Source organism: Monodelphis domestica, chromosome 2 (assembly GCF_027887165.1).
Source record: "Monodelphis domestica isolate mMonDom1 chromosome 2, mMonDom1.pri, whole genome shotgun sequence".
Taxonomy (NCBI): Eukaryota; Metazoa; Chordata; class Mammalia; order Didelphimorphia; family Didelphidae; genus Monodelphis; species Monodelphis domestica.
This window is the reverse complement of record NC_077228.1, coordinates 478,483,516-478,499,210: the sequence shown is the minus strand read 5'-3', so window position 1 is coordinate 478,499,210 and position 15,695 is coordinate 478,483,516. Positions and strand designations below refer to the sequence as shown.

The 15,695-nt window shown below is 36.8% G+C and overlaps 1 protein-coding gene across 4 annotated transcripts in view; it reads left to right on the top strand.

Annotated features, from left to right (window-relative positions):
• SORT1 (sortilin 1) overlaps positions 1-15,695 on the top strand; it is a 72,731-nt gene that overhangs the window by 33,765 nt on the left and 23,271 nt on the right. For all 4 annotated transcript variants that reach the window (XM_056819174.1, XM_056819172.1, XM_056819173.1 and 1 more), the window contains exons 2-7: positions 600-659; positions 1,734-1,807; positions 5,267-5,369; positions 5,989-6,153; positions 9,364-9,437; positions 14,507-14,556. In XM_056819174.1, coding sequence (XP_056675152.1) covers positions 600-659; positions 1,734-1,807; positions 5,267-5,369; positions 5,989-6,153; positions 9,364-9,437; positions 14,507-14,556 — 526 coding nt within the window. The remainder of the gene's footprint in view (positions 1-599; positions 660-1,733; positions 1,808-5,266; positions 5,370-5,988; positions 6,154-9,363; positions 9,438-14,506; positions 14,557-15,695) is intronic.

The following is a 15,695-nucleotide window of genomic DNA, read 5'->3' as shown; positions in this document are numbered from 1 at the left end:
ACTATCAACTTTGAGCAAAACCTAGAGATAGACTAAAATAGTCGATTTATTACTTCCTCATTTCAGCCTGCAGACCACATTTTATGTTCTAAATAAATTGTAAGCAAAATAAGTGATGATCCCTTTCCCTTCCCTTAGCAGTCCACACTGTACTTTAGATTCTAGGTTTTAGTTTGATCCTGCCACTGAGTATCAGAATTAGCCACTTAAATTCTGATTCCCATATCCTCTTCTAGGAATCAAAGTGCTTTTCTATTGGCATTCTTTTGATTTTTAGTAAAGAAAGAATTATATTGAATTGTTTGAGTAGGTCAAGGACTGGGATAGAATAAGAGTTTTTTTTTGTTTGTTTGTTTTTTTAATCCTTACCTTCTGTCTTAGAATCAATACTGTGTATTGAAAGGCAGAAGAGTGCTAATGGCTAGGCAATGGGATTAAGTGACTTGCCCAGGATCACACAGCTAGAAAATGTCTATGGCCAGATTTGAACCTAGGATCTCCTATCTTTAGGCCTGAGTTTCAAACCACTGAGCCACCTAGCTGCCCCCTTGATGTAAGTCTTAAGGAGATTCATTTTCTTTTCATTTTCTTTCTTGCAGCATGTGTTTGATGATCTTAGTGGCTCAGTATCTCTCTCATGGGTTGGAGACAGCACTGGGGTAAGTAACCATTGTTCAGTGGTTAGCAAACATGTTCAATTCTGGAATTTTAAATCTTATATGTAATTTTGAGACATTGTCTCCAGAATTTGGCCTTATTTATGGAAAATTCATGTTCTCTAAAGTCCAAAATAGCAGGGAGCTATGAGATTTATTGTTTCTATAGAAATGGAAGAATGGTCAGTTTTTCTGCCTTCAGGATGACCTTCACCTAAACCATGTTTTTCTGCCTATCATTTAAAAATAAATAAAATTTCCAACTTCAAAAGTGCCCTCTTAAGAACTGATTATATATCTTGACATTACTTTATTCCTTAGCAGGAAGATAATGATGTTAGCAAACTCAAGACCAATGACCGACAGATCTGAGACTGATTGTCTTCTGGAAACTGTTTAAAAATTCCTAAGTAGGCAGAAAGGTAAATAGTATATGAGGGGGACCTCCAGTGAAGTGTGGACATTGGGAAAAATGGCAGAGCACCTGGTAAGACAGAAACTTGGTCCCATTTGTCATATTCTCTATGTGCATGGCACATCTTCCCTATAATAGGTTCTTATGATTCAGTTGCTTCTGCTGAGTAGCTGTTCCTACCTGTTTGCATTCTTGGTCATCAGATGCTGCTTGATGTCCCTATCTTGAGCATGGTGGGGATTTTCCAACATTGGTATTATTGTTAGGCACTGGGAGCAAGAAGACTTCCCAATCTTCCTAAAGCCCATCCTAAAATTGTGGCACTCTTAGTGCCTGTTGTAGGTAGGGTGGCTTCATTACTGCCTAGTCTAGCTGTCAGTAATGCCCCTATCAAAACAGTGATACATCCCATCAGCAGCCTGAAGAAATATAGGACCCATTTTAAAATCTGTGATTAATTCCAATTTCTCATATGGAGAAGCTGGATTTAAAATCATCTTAAATTTCATTGAAGTCCCATATTTGGCTCAGAGTAGCTCTTGACATGGTGGTAATTTGAGGCTTATTGATTAACATGTATTATTTACCAGTAGTAACTGATTTGTTTTTGTAATAAATCTATCAGAACCAATTGGTGATAGCTTGCTTTTATTTCTCTCCAGGTCATTCTAGTCTTGACTACATTCCATGTACCACTGGTAATCATGACTTTTGGGCAGTCTAAGCTTTATCGAAGGTGAGACTTGTAAGTGTATTTGAGAAGTGAATATTGAATACTGGCAGGCTTACAACTAAAAAGGACCTACCAGACTGCTTCACAAAGTCTGCACACCTACCATGCAGATATTGGTTACCTCACTGATAGCCTAAGTGTATTTAATATCTTCAGAAGGAAGAAGTCCTTCCAAGGGGACTAATCCTAAGGGAATTGGTGGGCTTGAGTCAGGAACAGAACTGTGAAGGTCTTGTGTCTCTGAGAATTGTGCTATATGTGTAAAGCCTAATGCGCTGTATTTATTTTAAGTAATGGAATTTGAGATTTATCTAGATTTCTGCTTTTGTAGGATATTTGCCCCAAAAGTCTTAGAGCAGTTTTAACCTACTAAAGGTGTTCTAGCTGTGGCTAAAATTTATTAGCAGAAACACCAGTAAGGGAAACAAGGTCTCCAAACACTAGCTTGCTAAGGTCATTTAATATTCTATTGATCCAACCGTCTATCTCTTAGCCAGTACCATATTGTTGTTTTTGTTTTTTTGTTTTTTAACCCTTACCTTCTGACTTGGAATCAATACTGTGTATTGGTTCTAAGGCAGAAGAGTGGTCAGGGCTAGGCAATGGGCATCAAGTGACTTGCCCGGGGTCACACAGCTGGGAAGTGTCTGAGGCCAGATTTGAACCCAGGACCTCCCATTTCTAGGCCTGCCTCAATCCACTGAGCCACCCAGCTGCCCTCAGTACCATTTTGTTTTGATGACCACTGCTTTGTAGTACAGTTTAAGATCTAGTACTGCTAGGCCTCCATCCTTCACATTTTTTTTTCATTAGTTCCCTTGATAGTCTTGATCTTTTATTCTTCCAGATGAACATTGTTATAATTTTTTCTAATTCTATTAAAAGGTAGTTTGATAGGTTTTGGCACTGAATAAGTAAATTAATTTAGGTAGGATTGGCATTTTTATTATATTAGCTTGTCCTACCCATTTCTCATTCTTTTTAAAAAACAATTTATAACTTTATGGTTTTTAACAAAAATGTTCCATTTCTTCCTATGGCCCTTTCTAGATTTTTTTTTCCCTGCATATCCCCTCTCACCTCCATGTCCAATTTTGTTGCTAATATTGTCTTTACATAGTTATAGTCAGAGCATATATCCAGTTCTGACCTCTTATCCTGACCATTGTGTTAAACCCTCCCATTTTTCTTAATTTTTTTGTTAGTCATTTTTTATGGTATATCTCATTACTTTCATATATAGCTAGCTTAGTCTGAATTCATTTTCCTACCTCTTCTGTGACTAGTTCTTTTAAGTTTTTAATGTCTCCTTGATTCTGTAGTCTGGAACAGGACCTCATATTCTTGGTTCTAACCTGGGAGAGAACATAATGGGAGATTCTTTTTTTTCTTCTTGTGCTCTCCATCACTTTGGGTGCTTTAAAAAACAAAAGAAGCAAAAAAAAAAGCAACAATAAGAAAAGCAAATACCCTTCATTTGCTGCTTGAATTTCAGTTGACCCAAGTCTTTCCCATCTCTATTCCTGATTTCACATAAATTATTTTTTTAGTATACATTGTTCCATTGAATTGAAGTTGTTTTACAGATACATTGTTATTTTACCAAGGTCATTTTGAATAATAATTGTATCATAAGCTAGAAGGGACCTTGCAGGTTTTTTAGTTCAAACACTCATATGAGAAATTGAAACCTAAAAAAATCATGTCACTTGTCCAAGATCATACAGGTAGAGTGAGGAGCTGAGACAGAATTTGAACACAGGTTCTCAGATTCCAAATTCAACGCTTCAGGCTTCCCACCTCATCCATTATTTTCCAGTTAACTGTTTCAAGTGCCAAGACTTTTTGTTTTGTTCTTTGCCTTTCTGAAGGTCAGGTATATCTTTGTGGCAAGTTCTTAAGAAACAGGCTGACTGAAAGTACATTTCAATGAGTTTTCTAAGGTGTGGCATAAAGGACAGTTTTTAAACCAGTTTAAATACTGCCATTGTAAAGCCATAAGGCTGTTAATGATTGCATTATACAATACCCAGAAGCTGTTTAACCCATAAAAACTAACCCCTGGATCTCTGCTTCTTCTTATGCCTGCTATTAAAAGCCCTCGAGGAGTAAGATAGGGATCTGTTAGTGAGACCTATTCCCTCTCCAACCTCCTTTTATCTTGTCTTTTTGTCAATACATCATAAAGATAATTTCAGATTTCCATCTACTCCAAAGGAAAGGGGGGAAAGTATAGATAATCCCCTATCCTGTGCATTTGTAGACTGGTAGTTTCCACCCATGAGAAGATAAGCTCTTTGATGGTAGGGATGGTTCAATATTTGTCTTTGTATCTTCTGGGGTTAGCTCTTTTTCTTTCCAGTGGGGTCTACATCTGTGATTTCATCAGTATAGTGAGCTACAGTAGGAACTTGTTCTCTTTGAAGCAGAACAGCAGCCCATCTGTAACTTACAGTCTCAGAATTGTTAATGCCAAAAGGTTAAATGATGGGACCACTGTCACCCAAACAACACACAGCAGAGGCCAGGTCTTTGAGATTCTAAAGCCTGGCCTTAATCCAACTAAAGAGGCTTTCTCTTCAGGCCTGTGTCAGGCACACTTAATAAGTGATGTTGAATGGTGGCTTAAGTCAGAAATCAACTACATAAATTCACAAACACTTATTTTTTCTCCCATTCAATTCAACATTTTCATAGTTCTTCCCTAGGGAGAGTAGCACCTCTGATTATAATAAAAGATTTCACATAAATCAAGTTCTATATTCAAAGTTTTCCATTTAGTTAGAAATTAGATCTTGAACAAATGACTCAACTTTCTGTTTCATAGTTTCTTGATTTTTAAAATTGGGGGATTTAACTATATTTTTAAGGTCCTGTAGCACTATTTTATAATTCTTTGCTTACAGTGATATTCATGGAATATTTATCTTTGGGCCTAGGGTTATACTATTAAGTCATTGAAGACTACTTAGTTACTGATTAGTTGTCCATTGGTTAAAGCCTAAACTTCCTACTGGAAGCTGAAGTTCTGTGAAAATTCGTGATTCAGTATTCTGTAGCAAGACATGAACTGAGGTGGTAGTGGTATTAGTAAAAATAATTACCTTTACTGTTGCTTTTCTGGGTTTTCAAATTGCTTTCATCATAACATTCTGAACAAGTAGTTGCCTTCCTATTTTACACTGGAGGCTTAGCAGGGTTAGGTGATTTGTATATGGTCACTCACTAGATTTTTCTTTTCTATACTTGATATCTTAACATTTTCAAGTATTTCCAAGGTGAAATGAAAAATTTTTCTAGTTGTATTCTTTCTGTATTCTAGAATTATAAAAGCCTTTGAAAAGACTTCTACTTTGTGGGGAAAAGAAACTTTCTTACAATTCAAGTTACATATATTCATCATTTGAGGTGCTGTATTCTAAATGATTTCGTTTTCTCTCCAACTTTTTCCTTTTCATTCAGTGAGGATTATGGAAAGAACTTTAAGGATATCACGAATCTCATCAATAACACTTTCATTCGGACAGAATTTGGAATGGCTATTGGACCTGAAAACTCTGGGAAGGTTAGAGTCTTTGCTCTCTAATATTAAAGTGTGTACCTTATAAACTCTGCCTGGGATGGCAAACTTAGTTATTGTAGAAATCCATTAATACAACTGTAAATTTTTATACGAAGAGTAAAATGTCTGGTTTTATGGTGTGTTTAATTCTATATGAATACAGTTGAACCTCACTATAATACTATTCTCTTTGTAGTTGGTTTCAGAATAAAGAAGGCACTGCCTTGGATGAAATTCCATCCAACTGAGTTTAATTATTGAAGTACCAAAAGACTTTTATTACAAGGCAGTTTTGACAATAAGTTGGTGTCACCACGTGAACTTGTAGTGAGAATACATTGTAAAACTGAAGATTTATATAACTTAGTTCACTTGTATGGAATGCTTAGAAATCATCCAAGTAGTACTAGATAGTTTCAAGTTTGTAATGAATGCCATTCACATTATATTTTAAGAACATAAAGAAACAAGCATATTTGTTTTAACCTGTTGCTATATAGCATTCTTCAAGATGTTTCTGATGCTTGTGAACTTAGATTGTTCTTATTAGCTAAACTCTGCTGGAGGTTTTTCTGTTGTCAGCACATTTTATCCTGCTCTAATGATTCATCTTCTCATCCAGGTGATTTTGACAGGGGACGTGTCTGGAGGAAGTCATGGAGGAAGAATTTTTAGGTCATCTGATTTTGCAAAGAATTTTATTCAGACAGATCTGCCTTTTCACCCTCTGACTCAGATGACCTATAACCCCCAGAATTCTGATTACCTTTTGGTTGTCAGCTCAGAAGTAAGTCCAGCCAAGTCTGACATGCTCATGGTCTTAATCTAGATAAACTAAAAAGAATTTTCTGTATCCAAGAATTGCTTTCATGCTGAACTTCCCACCACTGACACCTGGGGGTCTGAAATAGGTAGTTCTACCTTTCTTTCTTATGAAGGACACAGTTACTGCTAACATTTCCTCTTATCCAGAAAAGAAGAGAAAAATGTCTCTTAAACTCTGTTTTAGAGTATGTCATAACAGAACAGCTTTTAAAAAAATTTCTACAAGTAAATATGACATTTGCTGTCAAATTCTTATGTTAGTAAAGAACTGTTTTATTAAGAAAGAAATTTCTTTCATTCAATCAAGCATTTATTAAGTACCTATTATCTGCCAGGTTTTATGTATGCCACCTTTGGAGATAAAAAGAGAGAAATGAGATAGTCTTGCCTTCTAGGAGTTTATTTTCTGTTGGAGGAGACAACATGTACATACAAGTATATGCAAAGAAAATGCAAGGTAATATATGAGAGGGAAGGTACCAGCAGCTGGAGGGAATCAGAAAAAACTTCATCTGGAACAGAGGTTCTTTACCTTGTTTGTGCTGTGGCCTCCTCATGCATTCTGGTGAAGCCTATGGACCCACTCTCAGTATAATTTTTTTAAACACATAAAATAGACTATATAGAATTATATAGGAAATCAATTTTATTTAGATATCAAAATTTTTTAATAAGTTTACTTCCTCCAAATTAAAACCTCCTGATTTAAAAAGTGGCACTTGCACTGAGTGCTCAAGAAAATCAGGGATTTCCGAGAGGCAGATCTAAAGCAGGAAGCCTATGTCAGACATGGGATGTAGCTAGGGCAAAGGCTGAAAGACAAGAGATGAGTATTATGTGTGAAGAGTGGCAAGGAGGTCACTTGGGCTACAGCATAAAGCACTTGGGAGGCAATAATGGATAATAAAGTTGGAAAGGTAGGTTGGGGCCGGTTGTGAAGGACTTTAAATTCAAAGTTTGTATTTGATCATAGAGATAATGGAGAGCTACTGGAATTTATTGATCAAGAGAGTGAGATGGCTGGATGTGTGCTTTTAAAAAAAAAATCACTTTGGCAACTCTGTGCCATGTTGACATCAAGGTCAAAATGTTTAATAGTCAATTAGTGATAGAGAGTTGAGCTCCTGAGATCCTAGAGTTGAACCCAAGACTCCATTCAAGCCAGTAAAGTCACTGAGAGTATAAGAACCCAGGATAAAGCCTTGGGAACATGCAGAACAAGGGTGGGATGGTCCAGCACATGAGACCAAGAAGGAACAATTGTGTGAGGAGGAGGAGGAGGAAGAGGAGACCAAAAGAGAGCAGGAGCAAGAAGTTCTAACTAACTTTTCCAGGTATGGGGGAGGCTTGGGCATGTTATAGGTAGCAGAGAGGGAGGGAGCCAATATCAAGGAAGAGATTAAAGATTAGAAAGAGAAGAGAAGTGATTGTGGGCTGTATAAAGGTGAGGAGATCAAAGGTACATATGTGGAAAGGCTGGCAAGGAGAAAGATCACTTCTTCATCAGAAACAGAGACCACAAAAGAAGAGAATGGGCACGAGGGGCCTCTCTTCTCCCAGCAGCAGAGGAGCCGAAGGCGGCTTGAAAAAAGAATTGGTTGAGGACTCAGTTGGCCCAGTTGCATGACTTCCTTCAGCTTTGTTTGCCATTCTCTCTAGGAGATCTCATTAGTTTCTATGAGTTCAGTTATCTCTGTGTTAATGACTCCTAAATCTATTTAGCACACTCTTTAAGATCTTCCCTCAACTCAAGTTGCAAATTCCCCGCTGCATGCTGGACACATCCACCTGGGGCAAGTATCTCAAAGCTGACACATCCAAAACAAAATTCATTTTTTTCTTCCCTAATATCCAGCCTATCCAAAACCAGGTAAATGCCTCTGAGTCATTCTTGACTCTTTCCTCTCCACTATCTCCTTATCTAATCAGTTGCCAGATCTTGTGGATTCTGCATCTTTCCTATCTTTGTCCCTTTCTCTACAACTACTCTAGCTCAGACTTTCCTTGCTTCTTATCTCCTTCCTACTGTGACAACTTCCTCATTGATCTCCCTTCTTGTCATCACTCCTCTCTGATTGATTCACCACATCTGCCAGAATCATTTTCCTGTGGCCCAGGCCTGAACCCATCACCCACTGCCCAGCTCAAAACCCTACAGTTTTCCTTAGTTGGAAATATAAAATACAAACTCCTTAGCATGGCACATCAGGATCCCCAAACCTGTCTCCCACTTGCATTCCTAGTTTTAGTTCATTCCTACTACTCCCCTTCACACACCCCACATTCTGCTCCTAGACCTTGGACACATTCTCTAAGCTTGGCACTTTTAACTGTTACCTCCCTAGATGTTTGTCTCTCATGCCTCTACTACGTTTTCTTCAAGCCTCAAAATCCTTGTTTTCCTTCAAGGCTGAGCCTGGTGTTAACTACTCTAGTGTCAGTCCTTCCCTGATTTTCACCTCCTATTTACCCCAAATTAATAGTTCTTACTCCCTCCTCAGTACTCTATACTAAGTCTATTATGTTTGTCATCTGACCTTAGGGTCTTGCACCCTACAGACTTGTGGGCTTTGTCATCCTCCCTGCTGTGCAACCCTGTGGACTAATTGGGCCTTTCTATTTGCCCTGCAGGTGAAGCCTCCTCTAGATATGTATTATCTCCCTTTATTAGAAGCTCCCTGTGAGCAGGGACTGGTCTATTTGTAAGTGTCCCCATTACTTAACATGGCACTTGGCGCATGGTGCTTCATAATTGCTTTTCTATTCTATTCTCTCCTCATTCACCCACCCAAGTAAGATAAAAATTCCTTGAAGGTAGAAAGTCTCATTTTTGTGTTTATAGTCTCAGTGTATAACACAGTAGCTTGTACACAACAGGTGCTTAATAAATGCTTGGTGAATCCTGCAGTGAGAGAATATTTCAAATACAAATAGTCCACAGAAACTCACCCCAGTTAATGAACTGGGAATAGAGGAAAGGAGGGCAGGGAAAAAAAGAGAAGCTGAAGGCACTGAAGACATTCAATCTGGGATTGGTGGTTCAGACCTTGAGAGGGACAGAGAAACCAAACAGCTCAAGTGTCCTGTTAGCTCCAGGCCAGTGGTCATGCATTCAGCTAGCTACCCCAGGGTAGACCTTGGATTGGGGTAACAGTCATTTGTCATCTTTCAGAATGGCCTGTGGGTGTCGAGGAACTTTGGGGGAAAATGGGAAGAAATCCACAAAGCAGTATGTTTGGCCAAGTGGTGAGTAACTGACTGAGGATGATTTCTGTTTGTTTTTCCTGACACAGGACTCTGTGTGTGTGTCTGTGTGTGTAAGATAACAGAAATGTCATATAACCTTACTCCATCCTTTGGATGGAACTTATAGTCTGGTTAGAGCCACTGGATTTTTTTTTTGACTCATATAGCAAAGAATAATCTATTCCCCTCACTGAGTCTGTGATTGTAAAGTCTAAGTCTTCTCTGTGTGGTTAGCCTCTGTGACGGTGTTCCTCCAACCAATGAGGGTGAGGTTGGAGCCTCTTCTTCACCACACCTACTTATGGTCCATTCATTCTACTTGGACTAGTAAAACTAGTAAGATAGACAACCTTGGTCAACCTTCTTAAGATCCCTGGTCAGTGGAGGAGCCTGCTATATCATACCCTTTGACTTTGTCAGCTCTCTCTTACTTTGTGATGAAATAGGAAGCAGAAAGTTAGGTGGTCATGGGATCAATGTAGGTGAAAAAGCCCCTTTAAGAGCATCTTTTCTATATTCATCAGTGTTCCTGCCAGGCTTTTCTTTACCTGTTCTATTCAAGTAGAAATCTTGCTTCCTATCTGTGCCACTTAACTGGGGATTGTGAAAAATAAATTAACAGCTACCTCACATAAAGCTGGCTTCTGATATATAAACTGCCTTTTCAAGAGACTGGACTCTTTCTAGCTATAAATATGTGAAAATACTATACTGTGCTTTCATTACAATTAAAGAGATTTTCAAAGGTAATTTCCTATTAAACCTAATCTTTGCAGATGCTGCCCATCCCCTAGACACTAAACTATCTTTCATTACTCATAACTGATCAAATTTTTAATCATCCAACTGGGATTCAGGAGATCTGGATTCTAATTCCAGTTCTGCCACTCACATACTATGGAACCATGAGCAAATGACTTTTTATTTGGGAGACTCAGTTTCCTCATCTGTAAAGTAAGGGAAAATTGAATTGAGTTTAAAGTATTGGACTAGACATCTAGGATCTCTTTCAATTCTTTGAATCTTACCTCATTTAATCTCTCTTTAGGCCTCAAGTTTCTCATCTATCAAATGAGTTTGTATTAGAGTCTAGCCTTTTTTTTCAACTTTATGATTCTCTGGCAGGAGAACCCTTCAGGACCTTGCTAAAACTGTTTATATTCAATTCTTCTAAATTTAGTTATCAGATTTTCCAGCCCACAAAAGGTTAGAAAACAATGGGCAAGTATACTGACAATAGGAAAATGCAATAACTGTTAAATATCTTGAGACAGAAAAAAGCAACTGAACTAAAAAAATATAGCTCTGTACAACTCAGAAACCGAAACATGATACAAGAATTGCACTTGCCAATAGAAGATATTTTCTGTCTATTTTAGAAGACAAGGATATGTATATTAATACATATCCTTGTCTTGTAAGATTTCAATTAAACATAAACATAAAAGACTTTGGTATGAACTTCATTTATCTGGAAAATACACTTAATAGATCATTAGATTCCTTCATGATGCCAAATAAGAATTAGTGTGCACACATTCTAGATGATCCCTTCAAGATAAATCAGATGTATAGGATGTATTTGGATGACTCTCTGACACTCTTTGCTCATTCCTAATCTTTAAAATCACAGAGTTCAGTATCCCAAACTTGTTTAAATGCCACTGATGATAGCTGCTTGCTCCTTTTTCATTGTGCTTTTGTGGTTAAATTATTATAAGCCTAGTCTAAGCAACAAATACAAATAAATAGAATATGGAATATAACCACAAAATGCAAACTCAACATTTTGATGAAAATAGAAAATGTATTTAACAGAAATTTTGAACAAACCACTACTGGTTTGCTGTTTTGTTTTTCAATTTCTCTTCTATTTGCACATTCATAAAATTGTTTTACTGTCTTTGAAAAGTCATAGTAAATATATATTTTATCATTCTATCTTTGTATAATTTTATGTCTTTTCTAATTTTTAAAATCTATTTTATATTTATCATTTTTTACAACTTTGTAGTACTTGAAATTGACAACTATCAAACACCACCTATTGAGTTAGGAAAGATTGCAGTCTTTGTCAATGGGGATAGTATCCACACCACCAAAATTCTAGATCCTTTACACCTTAAAGTATTTCATTAACATTGATGTGCCACATGCCCCAGTGCTTAGACTACTCTGTTTCCCATTTTTATTTTCCAAATAAAGTTGCCATGAATATACAGTTAGGCATTTTTCCCTTTTAAAACATGATATGATAATAATATGATAATCTTATTGGTCAGGTTTTGTACTTTTGGTCACTCTGACCAAATTGCTTATGTCATAAATCCCGCATCAATTTAGAGCCCTACTGAGAATGTAGTAGAACACCTATTTCCCTGAACCTGCTCTCAAAAATTTTTTGTTATTTTGCCAATTTAGGAATACAAGATGGGATCTTAAAGCTGTTTTAATTTAACACTTATATGATTACTATGGAGTTTGACCATATTTTTAGTGTTTTTAAACATTTCCATCTTCAAAATTTTCCCTTTGATCATTTTTTCCTTTGGAGACTAGATGTTGCACTTGCGGAATTGTATTCTTGGTTCTCTAGAGTTGAGATGTCAGATTTTTATCAGCTATAATTGTCACAAAGTGTTTTTTCCCTCAGTTTCTTGTCTGTTCCTTTTCATAACATCTACTTTCTGTTAATATTTATTGTTCAGTTATTTCAGTCATACCTAACTCCTCATGATCCTATTTGGGATCTTCTTGACAAAGATCCTGGAATGGTTTGCCATTTCCTTCTCCAACTCATTTTACAGATGAAGAAAGGTGAGGCAAATAGTGTTAAGTGACTTGCCCAGTATCACACAGCTATTAAGTGTCTTGAGATTGGTCTTGAACTCAGATATTCCTGATTCTAAGCACAGTGCTCTATCTACTGTGCCACCTAGCTTCCCTCATTAGTGCTTACTAATTAGTTTTATCTGATAGATATTTTATAGCTTTTATACCTAAGCAGACAGATTCAGCTCTAACACTATTTTTTTCTTTTGATAGTCTCTAAGTGGACAGCTGAATTTCAGTCTTACACATATGAACTAATACTCCGAGTAATTGGCCAAAGCCAATCACATTGAAATCACATTAGCACTACATGTTATAATGAGCAATTCTAATAATTTTTTCTCTGAACCCTTACCTTCTAAATATAAATTCTAATACAGAAAAACAGTAACGATTGGGCAGCTAAGTAGTCTCTGAAGCTCAAATTTGAACCCAGGTCTTTCCAATTTCAGTCCTGGTATTCTATCCACTGTGCTACCTATTTGTACCTACTCTACAAAATCTTGCAGCAAAAGATTTAAACACAGAAAAAAACAGCCCCTTTGAACATTAAATTGCAATTTTCAGTGATTCATTAATTAGGCCTTATTCAGGGTTCCACTACTGAAAATGTTTGTTCATCCTTTTACATGGATTAGCTTTTGTTGAAGTAGGGTTGTCAGTGTGTACCCATGGCAGAAGTCTTTGTTTCACTGGAATACTTTAAAAAGACAGATCTCACTGCTCATAATTATCATATGATGAATGTTGGTTTGTAGTGGTCCCTGAATATTTTGGGGATACATTTTGCATCCTGATATTTTGATAGATGTGATTTTTAAATTTAAACAAGCATGACCTTGCATGATATTTCCTCTAGATATCTCATTAGCTCCCCATGCAGACTACCCTACTTAAAAATTCAAAAGTATTTCAGCACTGTCTAACTTCTAGATTCCTTTAAATTTTCACCTTTCTGATTAGATACATTGGACTCATGTTCAGCATTATGAATCTTGAGCATTTATGTCCTGTGACACTCACCTTTGCAAAAGAAGAATCACTTGATCATGGATCTGGGCCCCTCACAGACCCATTTGTTTAAGATTAAATATTTAATATGTCTTTTTTGAGGCCTATATATGGTCATGAGTCTATATGGACATGACAGGGATACAAAAGAGTGTCACCTACATCTGAGAGCATGTTCAACTTAGTATTGTTGGGGAGGGAACATACAAGAATATGGAAAGAAGCTGCTAGGCTCTGGAAATACAGAGTGAAAATGAAACAGTCTTGCTCTTATGTTCCATCAGATGATCAAGGAAGCATTTGTGGAACAGATAGAGTTGAACTGAGGGGTAAATAAGATTTTGATGCTTAGGAGAGGCCATTTATAGAGAAGGGAACTGAATAAACAAAAAAGGGATGCCAGCTAAAGTGAATTGCTTAAATTTGACAAGAAAAGAGGTTTCCTGAGGGAGAAGAGTAAGAGATAAAGGTGAATAATATCTTCACTCTATTAATATCTTTAAGGTTCAAAAATAGAGGCATTCCGGTATGTATAGTGGGTACTAGGCTTGGAGTTCACATCATATCCCTCCTGCATGTTAGTTGTGAATCACTGAACAAGTTACTTAATATATATGGGCCTCAGGCATCTCCCAAGGATTTATCTACTGTCTTGGAATTGCTTTGATGAAAGGAACCCCCCAAATTAATAAAATCACAGATACTTTTTAAGATTCAGGAAATTCTTTACATCTATTATTTAATTGGATAGATAAGTTAGGACCATTTTATGATTGTTCATGAATGATTAGTTTTTGAATGTATCAGGAAGATGTGTGCATCATAGGATCCTTGATTCAGAGTTGGAAGAGATCTTCAAGTTCAAGCCCTATCTTACAGTTAAGGAAACTGGATCACACAACTAATATAAGGCAGAATTCCAGCCCAAGGGCTCAAGTCTTCTTGACTTCATGTTTTATTTTTTATTTTAGAGTTGAAGGATCCTTTAAAGTATGTCCAAACTCCCCCATTTTACAGATGAGGAGATTAAAGACCTAAAATGTTAAGTGACTTGTTCAAGGTCACATTGGTGAGAAGGCTGGGATGAAACAGTTAAGGAGGTAGTTTTGAGAGATAGGACCTATTAAACTCAACTTGTTTATAAAATAAACAAAATTTAATTGCAGTAAGACAAAGTGGGCAGAAATTTTGAACTGCAATATTTTTCTGTCTTTGCCTTGTTTTAGGGGATCACAAAACACCATCTTCTTCACTACCTATGTGAATGGCTCCTGCAGTAAGTATATTTCATCTCTGGAAAAAAGGATCAGAAAAGACTGCATGCTGTCAAGTGCTTAACTCAGGAGACCTAAGTTCTCAGCCAGACTTTCACTACCTAGTTGTGTAACCTTGACTAAATCATTTAACTTACCTGGACCTTAGTTTCCTCATCAGTTAAATAATGAAATTGGACTAGCTTATCTCTGTGATGCTGTTGCCCAATAGGAACCATTTGGACTATAGGAGAACAAAACTTGGAAGAAACCCTGAATCTGTTTAATAAACATGCATTTGCATTTGGTGCTGGGCACCAAAAAGAAAGTTGTATGGGCAAGGAAGTAAACCCAGGTTTCCCATGTTACAGACAAGAATTGTATCACAAATAAATTGAGGTGAAATTTCTGCTTCATATATTAGAAAGTCTTAAACCAAATTTTATGGGATAGTCAAAACACATTTTATAATAACACATAGACTAGATAATTTGTTGTTGTTTTTGGAAACATTTAAATCAGATGTTTAATATTTTCTATACTTATTTAATCCTTACCTTCCATTTTAGAAGAATTAATGTTAAGTATTGGTTCCAAAAAAAGAAGAGTAGTGAAGGCTAGGCCTGTGTTGGCAAACCTATAGCACATGTGCCAGAGGGGGCATTCACAGTCCTCTCCATGGGCATGACCCACTGTTACCCCAGCACAGCATTCGCCAAAGTTTGTTACTAGAAAGCCAGAGGGATGCAAGGAAGTGCTGCTCCCCTCCCCCTCTCCATGCAGTTTGCAGTTTGGGCACTCAGTCTCTAAAAGGTTCACCATCACTGGGCTAGGCATTGGAGATTAAGTGACTTGCCCAGCATCACATAGCTAGGCAATTCACTTAGCTGCCCTATCTTCTATATTTATTAATAAGAAAAATTGAATTATATAAAAGAATATTTTTATAGTTTTATAATAACATATAGTTTTCTTTTTTTTAATATTTTATTGATTTTGTTTATAAATTCTTCATTTCCAGATATGTTCCTTTTGTCCTCTCCTTGTAACAAAAAAAAATTTTTTTAAAGAAAAGAAAAGTCAATTTAAGCAAAACTAGCTGTCCCCATCTACTGAGTTTGGTATTATAGATGACATTTCACACCTCTAGTCTCCTTTCTCT